The sequence below is a fragment of the Podarcis cretensis genome (assembly GCF_951804945.1).
Source record: "Podarcis cretensis genome assembly, chromosome: 6".
Lineage (NCBI taxonomy): Eukaryota > Metazoa > Chordata > Lepidosauria > Squamata > Lacertidae > Podarcis > Podarcis cretensis.
The window spans coordinates 16,270,166-16,289,560 of NC_137175.1; the positions used below are offsets into that span (position 1 = coordinate 16,270,166).

Here is a 19,395-nt window from a genome sequence, read left to right on the forward strand (position 1 = left end):
TCCATGGGACTCTCAAGAGTCTCCTCCAGCACCAATCTATTCCCAGCACCCTATGTCTATGCAACCAATCGTGCAAAGTGCCTGTCTTTCCTGTTCCTCTCTTTCTTCCTTTGACCAGCCATGGAGGCAGGTGTGCCTCCGCTTGCTCCAGCTTTAAATGCAAAACAGCAGTCTTGCCATAATGAAGGAAGGTGAGGACAGGTGACCTCACCTAGGCCCGAAGTCACCCCCCACCAAAGCAGGCTCAAAGCTTCTCAGAGCTTTTCAAAATCATTTTTCTCAGCAGCTAAAAGGCATTAGCTCAGCATCAGAAACATTCCACTTGCTGTAACTAAAAAGATTGCAACAAAGGTAGAGAACAGTCCATTGTTTCTCAGGCCTTTCTCATGCCTTCTGGCCTTGCTAAAGAACCACATTGCAACTTGCTTTCTGTCCGGGAACCATGCCAGAACAAGAGATTGAAACATATCTGAACACTTTCCTGGGAAGGGTGCCAAGAGTCCCAATAGTCCCAAGACAGCTTTCGGTTCATGCTCAGAGGACTCCTGAGGGAGGAGAAAGGAGGAGGGAACTGGAAAGGGGTATATATGCTTGTGCACATGACTGTGAATTTCGTGCATGCTTTGTGAACTATCACACTTGCTCCTTCTACCAGTTCATGGATGGTAGAAATAAAAGCCTTTTCTCCGAAACTATTCCTTGAGTGTCTGTTGACTCCCACTTCCCTTTCCCAGGCACAATATTTTTCCCACCCGAGGGCAAAGCCTCATAAGGCTACAGTCTGAAGCTGGCTATACTGAAATATAAGTATTTTGCCTGCTTAGGTTTTACTGCTGCCTTTGCTGGAAACCAATGCAAGGCCATAAATAAGTAAATTATATTTTAAATTTCCAGTGTGTTGCCTGATTCTTTCTTATGCTGTTCAAGGGCCTTCTCAGCAGCCCGAGGCAACACACTATCATTCATACACACACACACACACACACACACACACACACACACACACACACACACCTGGTATATATTTGTTGTTGCAACATTCCTGTGAGGTAGGGAGCTACAGTACTATTGTGCTCCTTGCACAAGGAGAAAATGGGCACACATTCTATTTGCTTCTCAAAGAGTCTCTCCATTACTTCTAGAAACAGAACTCAGTTTTTGCAATCACTTATTGATTTAAATTTATTTATTAAAAGACTTCTCACTTAAAATGTATCAAAGCAGTGTACAATGATAAAATTACAGTAGAATTACATCAAACTGCATAAATACACAATAAAACAATGAGCAGAGGACAATTAAGCCAGCATTAATGGCTGGTAGATATTTGCATCAATAAAAAATGTTTTAAACTGTCGGTGGAAACGTAACGCTGAATGTGCCTGAGGAGGAGAGACTACTCCATAGCACTGGTACAACTGTAGAGAATGGCCTCTTCCTGGTTGTCACCAGATGGACCAATGCAGGTCATGGCACCACTAGTAGGGGTTCCACTGAAGATCTTAATGAACAGACAGGATCATATGGAAGGAAGCGCTCTGTCAGATAACTGGGTCCCGAGTTGTTTAGGGTCATATAAGTCCATTACAGAACCTTGAACTGGGCTCAGTAGTCCATTGCCATCCCTTGCAGCATCTTCAAGAGAGGTGTAGCATATGTGGTTAGAAGCATAGCTGCCACATTCAGCACCAGTTACAACTTCCACATCAAGCCTAAGAACAGACCCACAAAGAGCACATAACATTAACCTAAACTTGTGGTTACCAGTGCACGGGTCACTGAAACCAACTTATTTCAGTCTAGTTGTAGTTACGGTGTACCATTGGAAGCAGAAAAGGTGGCCTCCAGTGACACTGATGTTTCCAGGAGCACCTTCAAACTTCACACACGTTCTTTCAGGGAGAATGCAATGCATTCAGAATAGGCAGCCCATCTAATTCCTGGAACTACTCACCCACAGGGTCTGCCTTGTTGGAATTCAGCTTCTGTTGGGCCCTATTGTTACCTTGCACTGTGAAGGAACTGCAGATGGCAGCCCCCCACTTCCTCCACTCCAAACCTTCCTGTGTCAAATGGGAAGTTCTGAAGGGGGGTTGTTAAAAGTGTTTCACTGAGTGCAGCTAGAATCCTCCCCACATTCAAGAATCTTGATAGCACAGGATTTCTGAACAAATGCCTGAATCTAAAGACCTGTCAGTATGGGGTATCCTCAGGACACCAGAAGAATGATGGCTTCATTCCATCATTGCTCGGAATTGCTGTGTATACTTCGACAGCCCATCAGCTTGATTCTGAAGTTCTTTCATTGCCTCGGGGCTTGGATATTGCATTGCAGCATTTTTCGTTGCAACTGCCAAGTTCTTTAGCAAACCACAAAAGTTGCTGCTGCCATGCAATATCTCGTTTCGATCGGCCTTCTGAAGGGCTTCCTGACATAAGGCATCCACCAACTTTTGGCCCACCATAATTATCATTTTGCTGTTGGCTATGAAAACTTCAGGAGCCAGATCGTTGCTAAGACTTTTGTGGAAGACACCAATAGCCTTCTGGACAGCACCAAAATACAGTCTGCAGAGATCAGAGAGGACCATCTTTTTGGTTGAATCCTCCTTGCCCACAACATTATGCCTCATCATAGGTGGAGAATCCTAGAGAGGGAAAAACGAAAACAAGAACTATTACTGAGAGCTATCAACATTCATCTTCTTGGTTGAATCCTCCTTGCCCACAACATTATGCCTCATCATAGGTGGAGGAGACTGACAGGAGATATGATAAACCATCTTCCAATATCTTAAGGGCTGTCACATGGAGGAGGGAGCACGCTTGTTTTCTCCTGCTCTGGAGGGTAGGACTCGAACCAATGGCTTCAAGTTGCAAGAAAAGAGATTCCGACTAAACATTTGGAAAAACTATCTGACAGAAAGACCTGTTCAGCAGTGGAACAGACTCCCATGAGAAGTGGTGGTCTCCTTCCTTGGAGGTTTTTAAACAGAGGTTGGGTGAAGATCTGTCATGGATGCTTTAGCTGAGATTCCTGCATTGCAGAGGGCTGGACTAGATGACTCTTGGGGTCAGTCCCAACTATAAGATTCTATGATTCCCCAACCTGGTACCTTCCAGATGTTGTTGGCCTCCAACTCCCATCAGTCCCAATGAGCATGGTAAATTGTCAGGGATGATGGGAGTTGTAAAGGTAAATGGAGTCCTGACCATTAGGTTCAGTCGTGACCGACTCTGGGGTTGCGGCGCTCATCTCGCTTTATTGGCTGAGGGAGCCGGCGTACAGCTAGGCTCTGTGGTTTAAAACCCACAGCGCCACCCGTGTCCCGATGGGAGTTGTAGTCAAAGACAAATTGGAGCGCATCAACCTTGGGAAGCCTGAGTGTAGTTTTTTTGTAAGGCATTCCATCACATCAGAAGTAAAGGTTATTTACTAATACCAGTATACTCAAATACTACAGTTAGGGACACAGAAACCTGCCTTATGCTGTATCAGACATTTAGCCCAGCTGAGTCTACTATGACTGGCAAAAGCTCTCCAAGGAATCAGGCGGAAGTCACCTGTTACCACATTCTTTCCTCTAGCGAAGTCGGGGATTGAACTAGGGCGGTAACTCAATTTAAGGAATGTTATTCAATTAATTGCATATGTTACCTGTCAATTAATTAATTAGAGAATAAAATCTGCATAAATCTGCACATGAGAAAACGGTGTTTTAAGATTATGTGTGCATGTGTCAGTCATCATCTTTAAAGAGACATTCCACTTTCTTTCACACAGGAGGGAATGGTTCTTGGTACATCAGGGTTTTTAATAACTATATATTTGGGAGCAGGGAATATGCTACCTGATTAACTGTGGAAAACTGTTTTAGTTGGTCAAAATGTTTTTTACTAAATTAATCTGTTAACAGATCTATCAACTAAATGTTCCAGTCATAATTTCAATGGAACAAAGGTGTGATTTGAAGGATTATAGACCACAGTGGGGAACCTCCAGTAAAAGGAGACATTTTTAAAAGCCTAATTGTGGTGCGGGAGTGCTGGAAAAAATCTGAAACAGATTAATAATTTTAGATCTTTGCTGCAAATAATAACTTTACCTTTATTTTTAACTTGACATTCTTCCTCTCCACCTTGCTATATGAAAGAGATGGTTGTGTCTGTCCCGGTCCTGGTGATTTCTGCAAAGGGTGGGGGTGGGGGGAGAAAGATGTATGTATTATATTTAACACAGATGGTCATAATCCTTAAATGGGAAAAAGACTACATGCTGTATGATCATGCATTATTAGAAATCCTGTCCAAATGCCCTCTGAGGTCTAAGCTTTATAAAAAAAATTGTTTTAAAAAAAACATTATCAGAAGCTGACTTATCATGAGTCAGAACATTGTTCCATCTTGCTCAGTGTTGTCTACACTGATTGGCAGCAGCTCTCCAGGGTTTTAGGCAGGAGTCCCTCCTCACCCTACCGGGAGATGCTAGGGATCAAACTTGGTACCTTCTGCATGCAAGTAAGATGATCAGCCTCTTAGCTATGGGTAAAGACACATAGTGAGAGCTGGACCATAAAGAAGGCTGATCACCGAAGAATTGATGCCTTTGAATTATGGTGCTGGAGGAGACTCTTGAGAGTCCCATGGACTGCAAGAAGATCAAATCTCTCCATTCTTAAGGAAATCAGCCCTAGTGCGCACTGGAAGGACAGATCCTGAAGCTGAGACTCCAATACTTTGGCCACCTCATGAGAAGAGAAGACTCCCTAGAAAAGACCCTGATGTTGGGAAAGATGGAGGGCACAAGGAGAAGGGGACAACAGAGGACGGGATGGTTGGACAGTGTTCTCGAAGCTACCAGCATGAGTTTGACTAAACTGCGGGAGGCAGTGGAAGACAGGAGTGCCTGGCGTGCTCTAGTCCATGGGGTCATGAAGAGTCGGACACGACTAAACGACTAAACAACAACAAAAGACACATAGACATTTTTTGTTCCACCTAGCTTCCATTGTCACTACATTTCTTCTAGTATTTTACCCTTTCTGTTTATTCTATTTTTGTGATTTTCAATATGGTCTTTTGTTGTATGTTAGCTGCCTCAATAATCTTGGACTGAAAGGCATATTAATTTTTTAATTAAAGTTCGTACGTTCAAAATTGGAGTGGTAGGTATTCCAGTTTAATTAATCTAGAATGAAAGGCATGATATTGTGCATGTATATCAAAGCCCTACTGACCTGTTGCTGAATATAATCACAAACTTCAGTGATGGCAGCTTTTCCTTTCTCCAGACATGGACTATTTTCTTTTGGCTTATCTAAAATATGTCTTAAAAGAGAATCTACCCGCTGTTCAGCTCCTGGCTTAATTATTTCATGCTCTGCACCAACTCTCCATTCCTTGCCTTCTTTCTCTTTGCAGTTCTTTCTGAAAAGTAGCTTCCCGTTAGCTATGATGATAGATGCAAATCTTTTGATGTCATCTGGAATGGTGCGAGCAATCATAACAAACCGATCCAGATCGTCAGGGTTGTTCTGAGGCTTCTCAATGACTAGAACATCGAGTGACCATTTGCAGTTATTCAAGGCCTCTCTCGTTTCCACCAGCATCTGAAATGAGTCCATGAGGATATTCAGTTGCTTTTTAATTCTTGCATGAAGTTTACTGTCCGAGGACCGAGCAGAGTTTCCTTCAATGGCTCTAGCAAAGTCCAAGAATTCTCCCAACGAGACCCTTATGTGGTCAACCGCTCGGTGGATTTCCTCAAGGTTTCCCTCCAGGTGTTCTTGGTACCTCCATCTGCTGCTTACAAAGATCATGAGACTTGCAATTGAACTGGACACGCTATGCTGGAGCTTAGTCAGTGTTTCTATGGCAAACTCAAGTTCCATTGTTGCTTCTTTAGCGGTTTCTTCTGATGATGAAGAAGGGGTAGATGAGGATGCTGCAGATGAACAGGACTCAGTAGAAGAGCTTGACCATGTTGATATGGTGCTGGTTCTGCTGTCCACACTGGAAACAGACAATCGATCTTGGTCTTGTTTGCTATCTGTGTAATGTGGTAGAGGGAAAACGTATGTGTGATCTCCAGAATTAGGACTCTGTGTGTTTTCTTTCTTTTGAGACGAAACAACAGGCATTCCTCGTGGTATATCATAGACAGTCTGTTGATGGCTCTCCTTTTCAATCATGGAGGACAGAGTACCCAAAGGAACATCGTAGTTACCATTCTGACGCTGCACTAAGGCTTCATGTGTAGATGGTATGTCATACAGGGGAATTTCTGGAAGAGTTAGTTTCCTTTGTACAGGTGGAACATCATATACTTCTGAAGTTACCAGTTTGACTTCATTATTTGTTGGCAGGATTTTCTGCGTACCAGAATCGAGCCTCGTTGGTGGTATATCATAAAACGCATGTATATTTGGCGAACGATTCTGAAGAGCTGAGTTTAACCCTGCTTTTTCGGGTGACACAGGTATATCATAGATCCATTCTGATTTCCGAAGGTTTGGCAAAGTATTGTAAGGACCCGGATGCTTTCCTTGAGGCCCTCTTTCTATAACGTCACGTTCTCTTGAAAGTGGTGTGGGAATGACATACACCTGGAAAACAGCAAAATGCATGCTATTACAATTGCAATTCTATTCCACTTCTGCAAACTCAAAGCAGTGTACAAAAGTGAAAAAACAGAATCCCATGCTAGCAATTTTAAAACCAAATGAAACAATACAAACATAACAAAAATTCAAAAAATGCACTAGGCTCAGACCCCCCGATGCTGCTTGTAGTGTTGTTCAGAGTACTGCTTCCTGACACTGCCAACTGTCAGAGACTGGGCAGAGGAGGAATGATGGGGACCGCCTCCCCAGCTTGACCCTTCCAGGGAGGACCAAGAGGAAGACAGTTTAGATTTACAACAGAGGTCACAGCTCAGAGGCAGACGAGGGGGAAAGTTGGGAAATAGTGGGAAAGGAGGAAGAAGCTGAAAGACACAATGTCTTTAGAAAGTATTGCAGACATCCCTCTCCCAGAACCTGGTGAACCTTGAAAGTAGGAGAGCAAAGAGCTCAAAGACAGAGGGCACATAGCAGCACCAGTAGGAGAGATGATGAGATTGACAAATGAGGAAGTGGAGCAGCGGAGGGTGGAGATTCACTTGGGACAACGCCATGATCCAAGAGACTGGGTTCTATAGCGTGTCTCTGTAAATACTGAATAAAAAGCAGATGGTAAGATACGTTCCTTGTCTTTGTACATTCCTGGGCAACCGGCTAGGAGTCGCTGGCAGCAGCTTGACACCAAGGAAGCCCAAGATGGCCACCAACAGGGGAGAGGTTTCATCCAGTGCCTCCTCAGATCTGCAGCTGCCTGTACCTGCAAGCCGACATTGGAGGTAGTAGCCAACCTCTTGTTCTCCCTTCAGCGTACAGCAACTGACCTTAAGGATCTGGGTTTTGTAGAAGTCACACGCCAGTTCAGCCCATCCACAACCAGGTCCCCATAATAAGAGCAGCATGATTGACAGAACGACAAAGCTTCATGATCCACACAACAAAGTATGCTGCACTTACATTTTCTAAGGAAGACTCTTGCAGTGTGTGAGTTCGTGGCTTTTCTGGGCTCAACGGGATATCGTAAAGCTGCTGTGCTGTTCCCAGGTAGCATTCTTTGGAGGGGAATAGTTTGGAGCCCTTTCTGGAAGAGGGTGGTGTGGCAAGACCCTAGTTAAATGGTTAAAAAGAAATTAACCAACAGCGCTGGAGGAATCACTGTATACATTTCTTTCAATGCATGCACAGAAGTTCTTTGGTTTTGATCATTACAAGTCTCCCTAAGTCTCCCTAAATTAAAAGAGGTAGAGAAAAAAAGAACAGGAGTAGTCCTTATGCCATTTTCTGTAACTCTGTGAATGCAACTGCGTAATATTTGGAAGAGGTTTTAATGTCAGGGATCAGGCCTGGCATTACCATACTGAAGCATCAGTCTTCTGCGCAGGGCCCAGAACTGATGCCTGCCCCGGCATCACTTTTACATTGCCATACATTGAACTGGAACATTGTGGGGTGTTAAAATGCTACCTAGGGATGCGGGTGGCATTGTGGGTTAAACCACAGAGCCTAGGACTTGCCGATCAGAAGGTTGGCGGTTCGAATCCCCGTGACGGGATGAGCTCCCATTGCTTGGTCCCTGCTCCTGCCAACCTAGCAGTTCGAAAGCACGGCAAAGTGCAAGTAGATAAATAGGTACCGCTCCAGCAGGAAGGTAAATGGCGTTTCCGTGCGCTGCTCTGGTTCGCCAGAAGCGGCTTAGTCATGCTGGCCACATGACCCAGAAGCTGTATGCCGGCTCCCTCGGCCAGTAAAGTGAGATGAGCGCCGCAACCCCAGAGTCGGTCATGACTGGACCTAATGGTCAGGGGTCCCTTTACCTTTTACCTTTAAAATGGTACCTGCCTCATGAGGAGTGCTGCTGTTGGGTAAGACAGTGGGACAAGGGCATGGCGTAGAAAAAGGCATATCAGGGAAAACCATGCTAAGCATGCTGTCAGTCCTGGTGCCAACCTATCAGGGACTCCCAGGAAGTAGGGGCTGGGATCTAGACAAGTGTTTTGCTTATGTCTCACAGTCAGAAAAGAATAGGCCCCTGCTACTGGAAAGTAGTAGCGAGACTCTCAATTGGCCAAACCTGGTATGAACAGCAGGGGTTTGGCCTTCTGTTTGGTATACCTTAGGTGCCATTGGCTGTTCCTGCTTCCCAGTCACTGACCTCCACAATCTAGATTTTGCATAGCCCAGATTAACACTAACATTTCAGTGTTTAATTTTTTACAATTAGTGTCTGCAGATGTGATATGAAGGCTGTCAACATCAACCCTTCCATGTGGGAATCCCTTGCAGACCACTGCAGTGCCTGGAGACAGGCAGTCAGGTCATGTACCCATAGGAGATACCAGAGGAGGGATGACTACTGGGAGTTGTGCAGAGTGAAGAAATGCCATGGTGCATCTGCAGCCACACAAATGGACACCTTCATCTGCCCCAGCTGCAACAAAACATGTCTGTCCCATATCGGTCTCTACAGCCACAGCAGGTGCCACAACCTTCCAACAGTTTGACTTCACCCGCAAAGGCTTACTCCTCCATTGTCTCCCGAAACAGAAGGTTGCCAACAACAACCCTAGCCCTTTTGACTGCAAAGACAAATGTGCAAATATATAAAACCCCAGTGAGTGGCTTGGCAGGAAGTTCACTGTTAGAGGTAGAGGGATCTGCATGGCTCCTGGTCATTTCTGTACTGTCAAAAAAAATCTGATTGCATTATAATGGCACATTGAAAAAGAACAAGCACTAGATGGCAGAGTGGCTTAATAAACGTATTTCCGGAGATCTGAATTAAAATATGGATCTACTCAATGCGGTGGCATAGCAAGGAATGCTCAGCCTCTACAAACAGAAGTCGACTTTAAAAGAAAAGCTTGTCTGAAAATAAGGCAGGGAAAGGAGAGCATGTTATCTGACCCCTGTGCTGTCACAGGCACTAACTAGCTGCTTGGTCTTCAGCTGGTAGGTCTCCACACACTACTGGGCCTTGAAACATTTTCCCTCAGTGGTGTATTTTTTAGAAGGATAGCTGGCAATGATGTTTAACTGACTGCCTGTTGTTACCTGATAGCCATATCAATCAAGGCAGAGGGCCTCACCTGTGTGAACACATGATGCTGCGGCGATGGGACGTCATATATATCACTTTTCCTCTCCATTGATGATGCCCAGGTTGCTCTGGGAAGAGTGTAGAGGTGCTGGGAAGAAAATGATGAAGAAATTGAAAAGAGGTTACAGGATATGAAGATCAGTAGCTATTGTCAGCCTATTGCTGAGCTGGCCCGGGAGCATGTGAGCAGCCAGTGCGTGTGTTTTAGCAGAAGCGTCACATGCTGCCAGCCACCTGCCCCATCAGCAGTCTAGTCGCTGAATTCTGCACTTGCTGGAGGTTCCAGACCAGGTCCAAGGCCAGCCCTGACTAAAGCTCATTGCAATACTCTAGTCCTGAGATTACTAATGCATGGACTATGAAGCTGGTAAAAAGGCACTCCTGGCCACAGAGGTGTCTGCGGAATGAGATTGTTCTTTGAACAATGATTTCCCATTTTTACCATTTTTGTCTGGCAGGTTTCTATGATACAAGACAAGACAAGACAGTACTACACTACACTATACTGTACTAATCACTGATTAGTAAACGATGATCTGTGCCACCAAGGTGCTTATTGGAGCGGGTAGTACATAAGGCATCCAAGATTAAAATCTAGTAAAGAGAAGTCAGGAGAGGTCCTGCCATTTTCTCCAAACATGTCAGGGAACTGCCATCAGAACAGGGGCGGGAAACAGAGGGGCAGTTGTGTTACAGGGAGCCTCCGAAAATCTTGCGAAGCAGCTCCTCTTCCAGTGATGAGGAAAGCCCCACCTCCAGTGGGGAAGAGGCAGTGGCGTAGCGTGGGTTGTCAGCACCCGGGGCAAGGCTAGTAATTTGCGCCCCCTAACCCATGGATTTGCGCCCCCTAACCCTAACCCCCAGATGTTGCGCCCGGTGCAGCCAGCCCCCCCTGCGCCCCCCACGCTACGCCACTGGGCATAGCCCACCCAGTGGCGTAGTGTGGGTTGTCAGCACCCGGGGCAAGGCAAGTAATTTGCGCCCCCTAACCCATGGATTTGCGCCCCCTAACCCTAACCCCCAGATGTTGCGCCTGGTGCGGCCGGCCCCCCCTGCACCCCCCACGCTACGCCACTGGGAAGAGGTAAAAGGACCAGAGGATGCTGCAGGGAGCCTCAGCACCGCTTCTGGCCAAGCCAGCCAGGAGGGAAACACGCCCCTTACGTTGCCCACCCTGCGCAGAGGTCTAAAGCGCAAAGAGGGAAGGAAAAGGCTGGGAGTAAGGAAACTGTTATGTTGGGGTTGGTCCAGGAAACAACCACTCCCAGATTCTGCTAGCTTTTGAGGCAGACATGAACTTGTGGCTCTGCACTGTAAATAGTTTGCACCAAAATAAAACCTGTAAAAGACAGGTCTGAGTCCTGCCTGGTTACTCACGAGCAACCACCACTGCCATCTGACAAAACAGATGGCTGAAAAGACAGGAGAAACTTAGTGCTATAAACCCTAGAGGGGAGGACAAGATCCCACCACGTTTACTCCTATAGAAAAATCTGATCAATTGGAATAGAATGGTAATAATGTATGTCTTTTGGGAAAGCTATTCTCTCACCCAGAGTTTTACATCAGAAACATATCATTGTTAGTGGCCACACTGCTGAGATGTTGCGACCGTGAAGCACTATAATTCTATTAAAACACTTCACACTAAAGTGCTATTAAAATGAGAACCAAATAAAAGAGACCGAATAGGGACAGGACTGCCATGTTTCCTTTATGCTCTAGTTTAAAAGAGTCTGATCAGAGCACTGCTGCATCTGCTGTCACCAGGTAAGCTCACAAGGTGAGCCCACTAATGCAGGTGAAGGCCCAGAGAGCGCTTCGCCCTCTCAAACCTGGAGCCAGCTCTGACAAGAATAGACACAGACAGGAACATAGGCAGCTGCCTTACATTGAGTCAGATCATGAATCCATCTAGCTCAGTATTGCTGGAGTCTGGCAGCAGCTTTCCAGGGTTTCAGAAAGCGGATATTTCTAGCCTTACCTGAAGATGCCAGGGACTGAATCTGGAACCTTCTGCATGGAAAACAGATGCCACTCCCTTGAAGGTGCTGACAAGCAAGACCCTGGCATGTGTTTCGTCAGAGAGATGTTGGAAAGTACGACCATTCCAGAGAAAAACCACTCAAACTTCTGAGTTGCTAGCAGCAAGGAAATCTGCCTTGTAAACGCAGTGCGTCTACCTATTCTGAAGCAGTTCATAACCCTCCCCACACTGCCCAATTTTGTAAACAGATTGCAACACTGGAACACCAAGTGTGTCACCCCAGGAAGTTTCCAGGCGAGGTTAGAAGTATTACAACACGAAAAAGATCAGAAAGGCTGTGAAACGGAAGGGAGGTCCCTTCCCAGGGCCACTGGCAACACTCCATGGGCAGGTCGCCTCTAAAAGGCAAGTTTTCAGCTGCTCAGAAAGCTACCAAAGACTTCCTAGGAAAGTACTGATCAAATCTTCAGGGGCAAAGTGAGCTCCACCCCTGAGATGAAAATGTTGTGACAGACAGCCAAAGGGTGCAAGAGGTTGGTGGAGGAGAACCATAAGTTACGGGCAACCGGCGAAAAACTAAATGTGAGCAATCGACCACATTTCAAACTGCATTTTTAAAAGGAAAGGCCAGCACCCAGCTATCAGGAGCCAGTTTACAATATCCTGAGCAACTGGTTAGAATAGTGGGCTGTATCCAATGGTGCTGGGCACCGGATTTTCACCGATTCTTCCCACCATGTGCAGCCCCCTGTGCCCCCCCCCATCTCCTCCAAGGATTAATGCACAGAGAGCTGCAATTGTCAGGGAGGACTGGTGAGAATGGGTTGTGTTATGTAGTGAAGTTTCACCCTGGGCCAGCAGGGGGATACTGTATATAGTTTTCACTCAGGTCTGTAGATAGTTTTCACTCAGGTCCACGTCAGTTATTTTAGGCGGGAAACGCTGGGCTGTTGTTGCTACAATGTTGACAGCCGGCTGCCTATAAAAGCAGGCCGGCTGAGCTGTTTGCAGTCAGCTCTATTCCAGCTTACAAAATAAAGAGCTACTTGGAGAAATCGCTGTGTCGTCTGCTATGTCAACCCACAACTTAACACTGGCGAAGAGGATGGGATCGATGGACATCAGAGCACAGCCAGATGCGGCCAGCCTCTGAACTGAGCTGAATCACTGAGCTGAATCACAGAGCAAAATCACTGAGCAAAATCACTGGACAGAACCAATTCAGAGCTGACTGTTCTGGCTAAGAGCACTGTGTTCCATCCATCGCCCTTCACGCCGGCATCGGAATCATGGCTTTACTTGTGCCTCTACCGCCGTTTGCGCCAGCCTCTGAATCATGGGACTCCTACCTCGCTCGGTTCGACTGCTACCTCCAAGCCAACGAGCTGACAGCAGTATCAAAGGATCGGAAGCGGGGCCCATTCCTCAGCCTCTGTGGGCCTGAGGTGTTTGAGACGGCCCGAGCATTGGTTGCGCCTGAAGCAGTCCAGGCAACACCATGGGACACGATCCAAGAGAAGCTCCGCAACCACTACACACCAAAGCCGTCCAAGATTGCTGCCCGCCATGCGTTCTACCACCGGAACCAGGCAGAGGGGGAGTCAATCAACAACTACACCACCGCCCTGCGACAGGCTGCAATGCACTGTGAGTTCCGAGACTTAGACGATGCCCTGATGGATCGAATCGTCTGCGGGGTCCGGGACATCCATCTGCAACGGCGTCTCCTTGCCAAGCCAGACCTCACGCTACAGAAAGCCATTGAGGAGGCTGTGGCCTCAGAAGCTGCTGAACGCTCCGCCCAGGAGATCCGCAAGTCCAGCAGCCCGCGTCTTGCTAAGGAGCCAGTTCCGGTGCATCATGAAGAGGCCAGCAGTGATGAGGCATCCTCCAGTGAAGACGATGACGTGCACCAGACAAAGCGGGAGCGCAGGAAGTTCCAACAGAAGTCCAAGGGCCAACCGGAATGTGCCGGCTGCGGAGGCAACCATTCCCGTGCCAAGTGTCGATTCAGAGACGCCATCTGTAGGAACTGTTCCAGAAGGGGCCACATTGCTAAGGTCTGCCGATCGGCTCTGTCTGACACCCCCCCTTCATCGACTCGCAAGTCCAAGTCTTCACTCCAGTCTGCCAAGGAAAGTTGTTTCGCTCTCACCAACGGCCGCTGCCCGTCTGGAACCACGATTGGCCAAACCGACTCGCCTACGCGACGCAAGCTGAACGTCACGGTGCTCATTGAAGGAGCTCCATGTGACATGGAGATCGACACCGGGTCTGCCCTGTCCATCGTGTCATGGAGCACCATCAAAAGACTGGTACCCAGAGTGTCCAAAAGGCAACTCGACTCTCACCGTGTACACCTGAGAGACTACCAGGGAAACGACATTCCCGTGGTAGGCGTTGGCCGGTTCCGGATTGCCTTCAAGGATTTTTCGGGCCTGCTCCGGTTGGTGGTGGTCGAAGGTCTGCGGCCAAGCCTCCTACGGCTAGACTGGTTTGATGCCCTCGGCCTGGAAGTCACCGGCATCAACTGCATCTCTAACGCAGAGACTGAGGGTCTGGTCAAAGACTTTGCCGAGGTTTTCGATGGCACCTTGGGGCAATATACAGGTACGCCCATCTCCTTTAGCCTTGATCCACAAGTCGCCCCCATCAAGCTAAAGCCACGCCGGGTTCCCTTTGCTCTCAAGGCTAAGGTGGACAAACAACTGGACAAACTGATCGCCCAAGGAGTTTTGGAGCCGGTTGACCATGCCAAGTGGGAAACCCCCATCGTCACGCCTGTCAAGCCAGATGGGTCAGTGAGAATCTGCGCTGACTACAAGTGCACGATCAACAAGGCACTTCAGCAGCACGCTTATCCGGTTCCTGTTGTCCAACACCTGCTGCATTCCCTGGGTGAGGGTAAGGTCTTCGCTAAGCTGGACCTTGCCCAAGCCTATCAACAACTGCCCGTCGATGATGCCACTGCTGAAGCCCAGACGATCGTCACCCACCGGGGGGCATTCCGTTGCCGCCGGTTGCAGTTCGGGGTGAGTGTGGCTCCTGGCATCTTCCAAAGCCTTATGGAGCGTCTCCTGCAAGGGCTTCCGGGCGTGGTACCATATTTTGATGACGTCTTGGTGTCTGCAGACTCACACCAGCAGCTGTCCGAGCGCCTCCGTGCCGTGCTGACCAGGTTCCAAGAGGCTGGGCTCAAGGTAAAGAGGGAAAAGTGCCAGATCGCCGTTCCACAGGTAGAGTTCCTGGGCTATCTTATCGATGCCTCCGGCCTTCACCCGACCACATCCAAGATCCGCGCTATCCAGCAGGCCCCCACCCCAAAGAACAAGACGGAGTTGCAGGCGTTCCTGGGGCTGCTGAACTTTTATAACATGTTCCTGCCCCACAAAGCCACAGTGGCTGAGCCTCTTCACCGACTCCTTAGCACAAAGACGCCTTGGGCCTGGGGTCATCGGGAGACGGCGGCCTTCAACGCGGTCAAGGCTCTCCTTTCATCAGACAGTGTGCTGGTACAGTACAGTGAATCCAGGCCGCTGGTCCTTGCCTGCGACGCCTCACCTTTTGGCATTGGTGCTGTCCTTAGTCACCGTTTTCCAGACGGCAGAGAAGCACCGCTCGCCTACTTTTCCAGGACGCTATCTCCGACGGAACGGAATTACAGCCAGCTCGACAAGGAGGCACTGGCACTTGTGGCTGGAGTGAAGAGGTTCCATGAATACCTCTATGGCAGGACTTTTGACCTCATCACTGACCACAAGCCACTCCTGGGCCTCCTCGACGGTGATCGTCCAACTCCACCGGTCCTCTCGCCACGCATGCTGCGATGGACTGTTTTCCTGGCTGCCTACCACTACCGGCTCATCCATCGCCCCGGGAAATCGATAGGCCATGCCAACGCCCTCAGCCGTTGCCCTCTTCCAGCATTTGTGGAAGACCCGGCTCCAGCTTCATCGCTCCTTCTGATTGAGGATCTTCCGGCAGCGCCTGTATCGGCTGCCACTGTGGCCTCCGCGTCTGCCCAGGATCGCACCATCAGCCGGGTGCTCAACTGGGTGTGGAGGGGGTGGCCACAAGGGCCTTTTGCATTGAAGTTCCAGCCCTTCGCAACCAGACAACATGAACTCTCAGTTCATCGCGGCTGTCTGCTGTGGGGAGACCGCGTCGTGATTCCCCAGGGACTCCGTCAGCGCGTCCTGGAGGCTCTGCACGTTGGCCACCCGGGAATTGTCAAAATGAAGGCGTTGGCTCGGTGTTACGTCTGGTGGCCTAATATGGACGATGCCATCACTGCCTGGGTGTCCGCCTGTCAAGCGTGCCAAGAGTCGTGGCCTGCACCACCGGCAGCTAAGGGACACACCTGGGAGACGCCAAAGACACCCTGGTCGAGGGTGCACATCGATCTGGCTGGCCCCTTTCACGGCCGGACCTTTATGGTAGTGGTGGACGCCTATTCCAAATGGCTGGAGGTCGCCCTGATGGCCTCCACCACTACCGAAGCCGTCATCCGGGTGCTGCGAGGCCTGTTTGCAACGCATGGGTGTCCTGATGTCCTTGTCTCTGACAACGGACCGCAGTTCACGTCAGGCACGTTTGAGCGGTATCTTTTGGGACTGGGCATCCGCCATGCCCTAACGGCACCCTTTCATCCATCCAGCAATGGGCAAGCGGAAAGAATGGTGCGCTCGGCAAAAGAGGCACTGGCGCGCCTGGACCGGGGAGACTGGCATGAGCGGGTCGCCGAATACTTGTTCGTGCAACACATCACCCCTCATGCGGCCACAGGGCGGAGTCCTGCTGAACTGCTTATGGGCCGCCACCTCAGGTCACCGCTCGACCGGCTGCACCCGGACTTTGCCGTGGCTGAACCCCCAGGCTGTGCCAACGTGCCACGGTCATTTGTCCCAGGAAACCAGGTCTTTGCCCGGAACTATGTGGGGGACATTCCTTGGGTGCCAGCCACAGTAGTGGGAGTCACTGGACCTCGCTCGTACCAGGTGGCACTCGAAGACGGACGCTTGTGGCAACGGCACATAGACCAGCTTAGGCGCAGGGTTGGGGGCTTGGACACTACCGTGGTGCCCCCAACTGCGTTTGCGGCTCAAGAAGAGACACGTACAGATGGTGAGGCTCCACCTACACCTCCCTCGCAAACTGCCAGCGTGGAGCCGAACCAAGCCGCTTCAGAGGGTCTGCCAGACTTACCGCAGACTCAGACCACTCCACTTGCGGAGGCTGCACCCACAGCAGCGGATCCAGGGGAGTTGGTTCCAACGCCACCTAGGGTTGCACCACAGCCTCAGCAAGAACTGTGTGGCCCTCTGGACTTGGCTACCAGTCCCCGGCGGTCTGGCAGAGTTTCCAAGCGCCCAACTTATTTAAAGGACTATGTTGTTGGACATGTATCACTGTTGGTCTAAGTATGGGAAATGTAACCGATATGCTTTTGTGCCTAATTGAACCATTACGCGTAGTGCTGTATATAAGGAAACCATTACGATTGTAACTAACGCCTTATCTCGGTGGGGAGGGGTGTTATGTAGTGAAGTTTCACCCTGGGCCAGCAGGGGGATACTGTATATAGTTTTCACTCAGGTCTGTAGATAGTTTTCACTCAGGTCCACGTCAGTTATTTTAGGTGGGAAACGCTGGGCTGTTGTTGATACAATGTTGACAGCCGGCTGCCTATAAAAGCAGGCCGGCTGAGCTGTTTGCAGTCAGCTCTATTCCAGCTTACAAAATAAAGAGCTACTTGGAGAAATCGCTGTGTCGTCTGCTATGTCAACCCACAACTTAACAGGTTGCCTTGCCCTGTACTGATGGAAGCCTTTCCACTAGTTCAGAGCTACCACTGGGTACAACCCACAGTATATTTTCCTCTACAGCTGCATCCGGGGGTGCGGGGAGAGAATCCAGTGGTTAGATTCATGATTCAAAAACCAACCCAATAACTTTGAATCTTCTGGACCTGAAAGATGATCAGCAATCCTGCCTAATCTAGCATTCTTGGACATGGATATCAAGGGTGTTGTGGCAGTGTGCGTGCTTCTACGTACAAACTTAAGAATGTGGAAGGGGTGGGACTGCACCCCACTGGCTCTGCCCCATTGCACCAGCCCCACCTCTCGATGTCCTTTGAATGGGACATGTGGGAAAGGAGCATCTGTTCAACTGGGGGGGGGGTCATGATCACACCGAGTGCCTACCTACATGCTCCTTTCAACTCAAGGTGTTATGTAGTGAAGTTCCCACCCTGGGCCAGCAGGGGGATACTGTAGATAGTTTTCACTCTGGTCCACATATGCAAATAAGGGATTGAAAGTGACGTTCAGTGATTGGATAGTTACAGAAAGTGGTTACTGTCGCGTTGTAGTGGAGCGCTATATAAGCAGGCTGGCTGAACCCTTCTGGCCTGTGAATAAACAAGAGCTGTTTGAAGAATCGCTGTGTCATCAGATATGTTCACCCACAACTTAACACAACCTATGGATGGCAGCAGCACTGTGATTATAGTGAATGTTGAGGCTCCTTCTTCAGTCATTTAGTACACTCATGCAGAAGGCTATACCCTCACTGTCATGTGTGAATTGACTCCTGTGTTTAGGGAAAGTGTTGCTGGAATAGTGGAGATTTCCACTGTAGAAGCTTAAAGACTGGGGCGTACACATGTGAGTCTTCCTCAGACAGATTCCGTATTAAGAGTCTCAAGCAGAATGGCAAAGGTTTTGGCCGGCTGCTCGGGGAACAGCTGATCACCCGCCAGCTGTCTCCCTGCAATTTGGACTACCCTGTTTCTATTCCTGCACCCAGCTGGGGCCATTCACCCTCCACGTTCTTTAAGTGTGTGTGTACGTACGTGTGCTGGTGTGTGTCGTGTTGAATTGCTGCGGCACATTTGTCCTTTGTAGCGACAACTGTGATGCAGGGTATGACGTAATCCCAGAGAACTTCCAGTGCTCAAGATTGGGGGTTTTTTAGCTACCTGTTTCAAAGAACTCATAAAGGGTTGGTTGAGGCAGTTTCAGTTACTTGCTCTTTTTCAGCATTTAAAGCCGTTTAGGAAGATGAAGCATGGGACGCGGGTGGTGCTGTGGGTTAAACCACAGAGCCTAGGACTTGCTGATCAGAAGGCCGGAGGTTCAAATCCCCGCAACAGGGTGAGCTCCCGTTGCTCGGTCCCTGCTCCTGCCAACCTAGCAGTTCGAAAGCACATCAAAGTGCAAGTAGATAAATAGGTACCGCTCTGGCAGGAAGGTGAACGGCGTTTCTGTGCGCTGCTCTGGTTCGCCAGAAGCAGCTTAGTCATGCTGGCCACATGACCCGGAAGCTGTACGCTGGCTCCCTCGGCCAATAAAGCGAAATGAGTGCCGCAACCCCAGAGTCAGTCACGACTGGACCTAACGGTCAGGGGTGCCTTTACCTTTACCTAGGAAGATGAAGAACTGCTAAACTCAATCAGGCTAAGTTGCATCTACTTTGCCAGTTGGGGTCAGCCAAATACCTCTGGGAAAGTTGAGGTATCAGTGGGCCAAAGAAGGCATATGCTTATGAAGTGGCAAGCAGCAATCCATCTTGTTTTTACTTAACTACCAATTAGTTTCCAGGTGCAATTCAAAGTGCTGGGTTTTGACCATGAAAGCTTATACAACTCAAAGCCACAATGCCTCAAGGATCACCTCTCCCCATGTGAACCA

The 19,395-nt window shown here is 48.9% G+C and overlaps 1 protein-coding gene across 2 annotated transcripts in view; it reads right to left on the bottom strand.

Moving 5' to 3' along the window:
• Positions 1-1,203: 1,203 nt before the first annotated feature.
• CASS4 (Cas scaffold protein family member 4) overlaps positions 1,204-19,395 on the bottom strand; it is a 51,710-nt gene continuing 33,518 nt past the window's right edge. For both annotated transcript variants that reach the window (XM_079979117.1, XM_079979118.1), the window contains exons 3-7: positions 9,704-9,802; positions 7,575-7,724; positions 5,238-6,605; positions 4,107-4,187; positions 1,204-2,648 (exon numbers count right to left, since the gene is read on the bottom strand). In XM_079979117.1, coding sequence (XP_079835243.1) covers positions 2,235-2,648; positions 4,107-4,187; positions 5,238-6,605; positions 7,575-7,724; positions 9,704-9,802 — 2,112 coding nt within the window. In that variant the 3' untranslated portion in view covers positions 1,204-2,234. The remainder of the gene's footprint in view (positions 2,649-4,106; positions 4,188-5,237; positions 6,606-7,574; positions 7,725-9,703; positions 9,803-19,395) is intronic.